Genomic DNA, 10,281 nt, shown 5'->3' with positions numbered 1-10,281 from the left:
CTCTCCCGTTGCGGAGCACAGGCTCCGGACGCGCAGGCTCAGCGGCCATGGCCCACGGGCCCAGCCGCTCCGCGGCATGTGGGATGTGGGATCCTCCCAGACCGGGGCGCGAACCCGGCTCCCCTGCACCCGCAGGCGGACGCGCAACCACTGCGCCACCAGGGAAGCCCTATAATCAGTCTTTATAGAACAATCATTGCAGGTATTGTGCTAGCTGTTTTAAGTAGCTATATAGCATTTAAGCCTCATAGTTCATGGAAGCAGTTATTAGCATCCCCAATTTACAGATCAGAGAAGTAAAGCAACTTGCCTAAGATCACACAGCAAGCAGGTAAGTGGTACGGTGATGATTTGAAGCCAGGCTTAGTTGACACACTACATCACTGCCTGCCCTTGCAGGCTGAAGAAGATTCTGACCTAGAGAGGAAGCAGCAAGCCATACAAAGAAAGACTGCCACCTGCCCACCCTAAATCTTTGCAGACAGATCTGGTTTTCTGGAAAAATATGATTGCTCAGAAACAGGGTTATATGTCATCATGGTTAAGGTCATCATCTAACTAATTTTGGTGCAAAAAGTGGAAAAAATCCAATTAAGTATACTGTTTCAAATATGAAATATCTGGCTGTTTGATTTTTTTTTTTTCATCATCAATAAACCTAACCACTTGCTGAAGTTTTTGACATATTTGTGGATGTTCCCATTTGCACAGAAGCTATATGCTTGTGCTTTCCCACTTTCTGGAGCTGTAACAGAAAGGAAAGATGAAAGTTATTTTTAATTTGGCCACTGAATGAACATCCAATTCTTCCCTTCCAGCAGCTAAGCCTATATGTTTTCTCAACAGGGTATTAATTACCTGGCTCTGGGAATGACCAGACAGGCTGTTCTGGAGGGTCTGGCTGCCCTGCTGGCCATAATGCAATTGCTTGTGGACACAGCAGGACTCAGAGGCTTCAGCAGGGAGTGCCCTCCTCCTCAATAAACTCAGACACGGTACTGGATAACTTGTTACACACATTTATTGATTTCTTGACAGTAACCAAACACAGTGCGTGACCATTATAAACAAGAAAAGAAAGGCATTCATTTGTACTTTGTGAGATCCAGCTGCAACTGGAGAGAAAAGACACCCCTTTCCCAAGAATTTACAAGACAAAGTGCATTCCTTCAAGGGAGCATCACGGGGGTGGGGTGGAGTGGGCGGTGGCAGTTTTGAAATGCAAGAAATCTGTCGCCTACGATCTCAGACTGAACCTCACCTCATATGAATGATCGAGCCATGGAGTGGAGTTAAAGTTATACTTGCTTAGCAAATGCATTCCCATTGCCACAAAGTCAGTAAAAACTGGCTGCAAATGAGCAAAACATGTAGATGAAGAAACAAATGAAAGCAAAGAATGCAGTTGCATGAAGCCAGGGCTTAGCCTGTAAGGAAGGAGAATAGACCAAAGCCAGAAAAATGAAATTAACTTGTTAAACACATTTATTGAGCTGTTAACAATAACCAAACACAATGTATGACCTTTGGAAAATAAGAAACAGCAAATGGATCAATCTGATCTTGGCAAATCCTACTACACATATATGACAAAGAGGGGTAATAATTCCATTTTTTAATAGTCTGTGGTGATATATATATACAATGTGTATCTATTCAATGTCTGTCCTTTTTTCTTTTTAAATTGTTGAGTAAACAGAAGAATCACAATCTAGAAATGTGTCCTTGGCCAACTTTGTCTTGGCTCACCTGTCACCAGCACCCATAAAGGATCCTAGGACACTATTTGAGATTACTTGATGCAAAGAACAAAAGTCCACTTGATGCTGTCAGAGCTGTGTTTTCTCCTCTCTCTCTTTTGGAAGAATTTTGTAATATACAAGGCTGAAAATTCTCATTGGGTAGATTTATTTGTTTCGGAAAACAGTATCAAAATTGTTATCAGGTTAATTCGTTATTTTCTTCTAAGACCTCTTATGAATGAGCCTTTTGTTTCTAAAATTTAACTTCCCATCTGGGGGGCTGTGTGAGTGTGTATGTGTGTAGATATATTTGCATGTGTGTGTATGTGTGTGTGAGTGCTTGTGTGTGTATTTGTGAGTATGTGTAAGAGATATATTCCTCTGCCAAGGTTTTGCAGACAATTTTCATGAAGAAAGGGCCAATCCAAAGAGTGAATGAGGCTTGAGGGAGGGAAGGAAAGAGAAGAAAGAAGGGGGACAGTTTAGGTTACGTCAATTCACAGTTGTAGCATTTCACTGAGGTGGGATTCTTCTTGGCTTACTTTCCTATTTGAGGAGCCATTCATTTACTGGAAAGAGAGAGAGAAAAAAACAAAACAAAACACACAAACAACACAAAACAAGGCATAATTGGATTAATTTACACACAGTTTGGGGGGCTTACTCCAAAGGGGAAGGGACAGTGTTCAAAATGTCTGCTTACTTCTATGTATCCCAACTACCCGCTCCACTTTCTTATGAACCTCTAGGCCTGAGCTATCCAGTAGGGTTGTCACTAGCTACATGTGGCTAATATAAATTTAAATTAATTAAAGCTAAATAAAATTGAAAACTTAGTTGAGTTGTCACACTAGCCACACTTCAAACATTCAATAGCCACATGTGGCTAGTAGCTACCCTATTGGACAATGCAGACATAGAATATTTCCATCGTCTCAGAAAGCTGTAGTGGATGGTGCTGCTTTAGACCAGGGGTGGGCAAATGACAGCCTGCAGGCCAAATCCAGCTGTGAACTGCTTTTGTAAATAAAGTTTTATTGGAACACAGCTACAACCATTTATTTACATATTGTCTATGGCTGCTTTCACCCTAAACATCAGAGTGTGGCAGAGACCCTATGACTCACAAAGCCTATATTTACCATCTGGCCCTTTGCAGAAAAAGTTGGCACTCTGGGTGTGTCCCTATTCCATCTACTTCATGATTGTTGTGAGGAGCACATGAGAGCCTGGATAGGGAAGCCCTTTTGAAACAATAATGTGCTGCCTAAATATGGGGACTATGGATGTTACCAGGCAGCTTTAGAAGCAGCTACCACCTCTACCCTCCACTTTATCTCTCCAAATTCCTCCACATTTCTGTCTTTAATTTTCCCTCTCAGACACACCCAGAGCCCGGGGGTTAAATGATTTGGCTGGGTTTGTATGGCTTGTTAGTGTCAGAACCATGGCAGAAACTTGGATGTCTTAACTCCTGGTTAGGGGCATCTCCACGACACTGTCCTTTCTCCACCTTCCTTTCCATGTTGAGAGTTTATGACAATGATCAATAGGTACTTCGTGTGTAGAAGGGAAGAGAGAGGGCTGGGTGTGGACCAGAGGGTTATGGGAGGCAGGAGGCATCTTGAATGTCCCCTCTAGTAGGAATTATAGTCACTTCTAGGGACATAGCACTAGAAAAAGATGCATTCAGACACACCTTATTGGGTCCCAATGGCCTGGCATCCAGAATTATTTGCTCACCTTCTAGGGGGAAAGGGGGTCTATTGTGTATATAACTAAAAGTGCTAATGCTTCTAGCTGTCCTGTTTTAACACATAATTTTGGGAAAATCAGCCTCTCTGGGCTCTTCTGTAAAAAGGCAATGAAAATACTGTCTTGCCTGAGCCAGACGAGATTTAAAGATTTGATCTCTGTCTCTGTTTATGAAATACAGATTTTTTCAATAGAAAAGCACCATGTAAATGTCACTTATAATCATGACTCCTCTAATGGGAGATAGTGCCTGGCCTTTCAGAGTAGGTGTGAGCAGGAAGACTGGGCTTGGCCTGTCTCCACTGCCCTCTGAGCCACTGAACCCACCTCTATACTGAAGCTTCTGGGCCCGGTTGTTTGGACAGTCCTTCCCCTGTAAACTGAAGTTGATGTTGGTGCGGATGCAGCGGTTGTTGAGTGGCTGGACAGGCCTGAAGTTGTCACTCATGCTCAGAAAGATCTGAGATGGTTGATTCTGGCTGAGCAGGCGTAAGGAATGCATCTGAGGAGAGAGAAACAGCTGTGAGATCCACCCATACCAGGAAAGAAGTAAGACCACATAGACTGTGGCCAACCTGGGCAGTGCCAGCTGTGTGGGAAAGGGCACCTGAGGCCTCCCTGATTCATGGGTTCAGTGGGTACAACCCACTGATGCCTCCATGCTTGGAGGGAGCCTTTTTTCAAGCTCCCTGGTTCCTGTGTGCCTCTGAACAAGTCAGTGATTCTCTTCTGTCCTATGACACACTGTCTGTCAAAGGAGGAAACCCAGCTGGGTGTTCTCCAGGGTCTCTTCTTTCTATCACACCTTGGGGTTCAGTAATTCAGGGAATTATTCTCCCACATAGGTATTATTCAAACTACAGTGATTGGTGCAGGAGTCAGAGCTAAACTAAGCTGGATTAATTCAGTTCCTTTTCTGTGAATATCAGGATCAGGAGCTGGACTAAAATGTTTGCAGCCATGTTCCACCCAGGACTGTGAAGCTAAAGACTCTCTAGCAGTAGAGGAGAACGAAGCTACAGTGCAGGAGGGAGCAGGAGAGAACAGAGAGAAAGGGCTTCTGGGGTTCTGATTCCAGTGACTTCCTGACATCAATTTATAATCTTAAATTCCATAAGATGACCCAGTATCTCATGGATAAATCCTTTTTCTAAGCTGAAGTTAGCTGGAGGGGGGTGCTTGTCACTAAGAGTCCCAGTAAATACAGATAGCATCAGGTACTTCAAATTGTTCAAATTGTTGTTGGGTTGTAAGTACATATCCTGTAAAGGAGATTGGATTTGCTTCCTTTGCTTTTCTTTCCTCTGAGTTTTTATAGACCCTCGCAATCATAGAATAGACTCATGTAACACCCCTCATTATAAAGAAGAGAATTCACTTCACAGAAATGGGGCAACAGGCTTAGTAGCTCATAAGGAGCCATTAGTAAAGCTGGCCTCAGAGGCCAGATCTCCTAGTTCCCATTCAGTTCTGAGAAGTACTAGCCAGCTCAACTAGGAATACTGTGAGATGCTCTAAAAGATCCCACATTCAAATATGTTTATGAAATGCTACATATCATATTGCCTCTTCTTAGAGACTGACATGTATATCATTCTAAAGACCCTGAGAAACCTCCCAGCAATGAAATCGATTTAGCTCTTTTTATTTCTTTTTTCTCTTTTATTTCTACTTTATTTTTTTTTATTTTTTTAACATCTTTATTGGAGTATAATTGCTTTACAATGTTATGTTAGTTTCTACTGTATAGTAAATCAGCTATACATATACATATATCCCCATATCTCCTCCCTCTTGCGTCTCCCTCCCACCCTCCCTATCCCACTCCTCTAGGTGGTCACAAAGCGCCAAGCTGATCTCCCTGTGCTATGCAGCTGCTTCCCACTAGCTATCTATTTTACATTTTGTAGTGTCTATATGTCAAAGCTTCGTCCCAGCTTACCCTTCCCCCTCCCCATGTCCTCAAGTCCATTCTCTACGTCTGAGTCTTTATTCCTGTCCTACCCCTAGGTTCATCAGAACCATTTTTTTAACATTTAGATTCCATATATATGTGATAGCATATAGTATTTGTTTTTCTCTTTCTGACTTACTTCACTCTGTATGACAGTCTCTAGGTCCATCCACCTCATTACAAATAACTCAATTTCATTTCTTTTTATGGCTGAGTAATATTCCATTGTATATATGTGCCACATCTTCTTTATCGTTTCATCTGTTGATGGACACTTAGGTTGCTTCCATGTCCTGGCTATTGTAAATAGTGCTGCAGTGAATATTGTGGTGCCTGGCTCTTTTTGAATTATGGTTTTCTCAGGGTATATGCCCAGTAGTGGGATTGCTGTGTCAATGGTAGTTCTATTTTTAGTTTTTTAAGGAAGCTCCATAGTGTTTTGCATAGTGACTGTATCAATTTACATTCCCACTAACAGTGCAAGAGGGTTCCCTGATAAAGCTTTTTCAAACATATTTGACCAAACCATCCATTTTGCTCTGCCTTTTGAACACTAGAGTTGTAGAGCACACTTTGGGAACTAACCCTGCTGTCTTTTCTCACTCAGACAGGTAGGGTGCATCTATAATTAGTTCATGCTAAGTCTTTCCAGATGCTGATTCTTTTTTTTTTTTTAATATTTATTTATTTATTTATTTATTTATTTTTGGCTGTGTTGGGTCTTCGTTTCTGTGTGAGGGCTTTCTCTAGTTGTGGAAAGTGGGGACCATTCTTCATCGCGGTGCGTGGGCCTCTCACTATCGCGGCCTCTCTTGTTGCAGAGCACAGGCTCCAGACGCTCAGGCTCAGTAGTTGTGGCTCACGGGCTTAGTTGCTCCGCGGCATGTGGGATCTTCCCAGACCAGGGCTCGAACCCGTGTCCCCTGCATTGGCAGGCAGATTCTCAACCACTGCGCCACCAGGGAAGCCCCAGATGCTGATTCTTTAAACATAAGTGTGATGAGCTGAATTGTGTACCCCCAGATTAAAAAGTTAAAGTCTTAACCCTCAGTACCTCAGAATGTGACCTAATTAGGAAATAGGGTAATTACAGATATAATTAGCTAAGATGAGCTTATTGGGTTGGGCCCTAATCTAATATGACTGATTGGGGTAGGTCATAACCCCATTTGACTGATGTCCTTATTGTGTGTGGGGGGGGTTGGACAAAGAGACACAGACATTAAGAGAATGCCATATTAAGATGAAGGAAGACTGAAGTGATGCTCCTACAAGCCAAAGAACACCAAAGGTTTGCCAGAAAATCACCAGAAACCAGGGAAGAGGCATGGAATATATTCTTCCTCACTTCCTCAGAAGGAAACACCTCTGTAGACACCTTGATCTTGGACTTAGAGCCTCCAGAACTGTGAGGCAATATGTTTCTGTTGTTTAAGTCACCAAATTTGTGGTACTTTGTTAAAGCAGTCCTAGCAAACTAATACAATAGGCACTCCACAAACCCAGCCAGTCTTCACATCATCTTCCCCATTAGCTAAAAGACCACAGAGAAGCTCACCTGCATCCTGGTTATATAGACAGGTTTGTTCATTATTATCCAGCTTGCCGTCTCATAGCAGGGTGGGATAGTCATTGACCCATCATAAGTAATGAAACTAGAGGTCTCTGGATATAGTTCCTCTATATTAAGTCCCTGTAGTAAATATGCATCATCTAGAGAAAAAAAAAATAAGAATTAGATTTCTTGAGAAAGTGCTGGTGTTGCTGATAATTTTTTTTCTTTTCAGATTCCAGAAGACTATAAGTCTCAGGATGGGCTACAGTAACAAACAGTTCCCCAAATCACAATCACTTTAAACAAAAAAGGTCTATTTCTTGCTCGGATACAAGTCCATTCTAGTTTGGCTGAGAGTTTCCTGCATGTCATTGTTGTCCATACCCTGGGACCCAGACTATCAGAGCAGCCGCTGTCTAGACCCTTGTGATTCACAATGATAGGAGGAAAAGTAAGCATGGTGGAACATATGTTGGCTCTTAAAACACTGGCACATGTTGGCACATGTCACTTCTGTTCACATTTTGTTAGCCAAAGAAATCATATGGCCAAGGCTGATGTTAGAGATTTAAGGAAGCACATTCCTCCCATAGGATGAGACAATGAATATTGGTGAACAGTAATGTGGTCTACCACAAGGACAATAGGAAGAGCCAAGTCCTTGGTTATGGTCCCTGATACCTGGACCCATAACATTATAGTCATAATGAAATACACAGTTAAAGGCTTTAGGACTCATTAAAATATTGCCTGGTCACCATTCTTATTTATTAACATTGCTTAATTAAGAGAACATTAAGAAGATATTTTTAGAAAAGTAAGTCAGACCAAATCCTACCATGAGATTCAATTGTTAAGTTCAACAACTGATTTCATTTTTGTGGCTCTCCTCTCCATAAGGCCCATATAGATAACGCTTTGTCTTATACCTATTCGAGGTAGTCACACTCATATATCTTTTATTATTAAATATACTTTTTCAATTATAAAAGTAACATAAGTACATATAAGACTATATGGAAAAAAGAAAGAGGAAAATAATAACTCTGATCATATAAAACAATTGCCATTAACATGTTGGTATATTTCATTCTGATTTTTAAATTCAATGCATTGGTTGTATTGTTATAAAATTATAATGTACTGGAGTTTTCAAATATCAATAAATTTCAATGAACTTCTCTCCTCCTCTTCTCATGATCCTTCCTCTCTTCTTTCTGCAGACTCTTTCTCTCTTCTCTTGGCTTCTAAAACACCATAACTGCGACTCTGATTTTTCTGGCCTTTCCTTCCAGGATTCTGTTGCTGGATTCTGATTTTCTACCTGCTTTTCTCAGTGTTGGCATTTCCCGAGGATCAGTCCAAGGCTCTTTTTCCCTCAGTCTATATTCTCATCATAACCCATCTATATTCATGGCTTCCATTGCTCTCTGTACCCCAGTGATCTCTAATCTATGTCTTCAGGAGTCTTTCACCCCCTGGTTTGTCATGAGTGTCCACCACTGTGGCCGGCCCAGGGAGCCTGGAGAACACATGGCAGGGACGCAAAGCCTGGCTGGCAGAGGGATAAGACCTGCTCCTCCAGTCCTCCTATGTTCACATACATTTTCTCATCCATGTGTTCAACTCCCAGTGGGAAAGGACTGACTCTTTGGTGGTTGAAATAATCTCTCAAATTCAGTATTGTGCATGTATAATGGTAAAAAAGGACTTTCACATACAGCTGGAACCTCATACTGTCCTAGTAAGATTAGTCAGGCATATAATAACATCTTCATTGACAAGAAACTGAAGATCAGAGAGGCAGAGTGGCCTGCCCAAGGTCAGAGTGCTAGATGGTAACTGCAGAGTGGAAAGTGGAATCCAGCTCACCTGACTTCCAGGCCAAAGTCATTCATTCATTCAAAAAATGTTCACTAGGCACCTCTTAGCACTGGACACCAGGTTAGGCTCTGGGGGTAGAGCAGTGAATAAGAATAGATACCTGCCCTCATTCTAGCTGAAGAGACAGATAACAAGTTGCAAAAAATATATAATATGTTGACCCTAATATCAGGGTGGTGATGATAAGTGCATCTTGGCCCAGGCTGTACCTACTTATCCTGAGCATTAATGCTGCTAATCCATTTTCCTAGGCAAAAATCCCTTACTTTCCCCATCTCTTCCTCCAGAAATTGCTCACTCAAGTTTCTCTGATAAGAAAGAGCCATCTTTGCCAAGGAAATTTGGTTTTCAGAGCTCCTTTGCTTGCCAATTGAGTTAAGGACAAGTCAACTGATCCAATGGTTTAGAACAATGTAAATAAAACCACTGTTAGCCTGCTTCATCCTAAACTGCCCCTCCTGGCCTCTGCCTACCCTTATAGGGTAACTGAACTTCTCCAGGGCTCTGTCCACAAAATGCCCATGAGAGAGATTGGTCAAGCTGGATTAGGAGACCAACACTAGGAGAAAGGCCTTTCTTTCTCTTTCCATTTAAATGTTTCTACCTTTCTATCAAGACAAGCCCAAGAGAGACATAGTGATTGGAATATGGCTGGGCTGGATCTGTACTCTGACTTGTGCAGTCAGATGGTTCCATGACAGAACTGTGGTGCCCAGAGTACACACTGATGTGATGGTCCTTGGAAGTTAGATCAGGTGTCAACACAACAACCTTATGTTGAGTAGCCACCGTTTGGCTCTAACTATTTCTTAAGCCCCTAGTATGTGTCAGGCACTAAGCTAGGTATAGGCAAGCAGGACGTAATATAAGTGAATACAGCAAGAAGCCACAGAGATAGTGATATATATCTGCACTGGGTACATTGAGAGGCTGTCAGTTATGTCTGGGGGTGGGACTGCAGAGGATTAATTGAGGAGCTGACCTGAACTGCATCTTGAACAACAGGAGGTAATCAGTGTGTCACTGGTAAGGGTGGCTGTCAAGGGCACTGTAGATGGTCACGGTAAAGAAAGCTAAAGACACAGAGCAGCGCATACTCAGGACGGCTAGTGCATGGGTAAGATGCAGGGGAAGAGGTGTTGTGAGGAATAAGGCTGAGGGGGTGGTCAGTACAGGCCACACCCAGAAGGTCCTTCTCTGTGCTGTTGGGAGTTAGGGTTTCATCCTGTAGGCAATGTGGAGCCAAGGAAAGGTTTTAAGCAGAGGAATAGCATGATCAAATTTGCATTTAATGATCTTTCCTCTGATGGTGGCTTGGCCTGAAGATTAACATATTGAATGAGAAAAGGAAGCATTTGGCACATCTTTATTAAAGATCAATGTGATTTGTT

General features: G+C 42.2%; 1 protein-coding gene across 1 annotated transcript in view; it reads right to left on the bottom strand.

The window, feature by feature from the left end:
• Positions 1-2,288: 2,288 nt before the first annotated feature.
• The window catches only part of CA10 (carbonic anhydrase 10), a 673,987-nt gene continuing 665,994 nt past the window's right edge, over positions 2,289-10,281 (bottom strand). Inside the window, exons 7-9 of the mRNA XM_024117389.1 lie at positions 7,010-7,164; positions 3,825-3,999; positions 2,289-2,311 (exon numbers count right to left, since the gene is read on the bottom strand). Coding sequence (XP_023973157.1) covers positions 2,289-2,311; positions 3,825-3,999; positions 7,010-7,164 — 353 coding nt within the window. The remainder of the gene's footprint in view (positions 2,312-3,824; positions 4,000-7,009; positions 7,165-10,281) is intronic.

Source organism: Physeter macrocephalus, chromosome 14 (genome assembly GCF_002837175.3).
Source record: "Physeter macrocephalus isolate SW-GA chromosome 14, ASM283717v5, whole genome shotgun sequence".
In the NCBI taxonomy this organism is placed as follows: domain Eukaryota; kingdom Metazoa; phylum Chordata; class Mammalia; order Artiodactyla; family Physeteridae; genus Physeter; species Physeter macrocephalus.
This window is presented reverse-complemented; position numbering and strand designations above follow the sequence as displayed.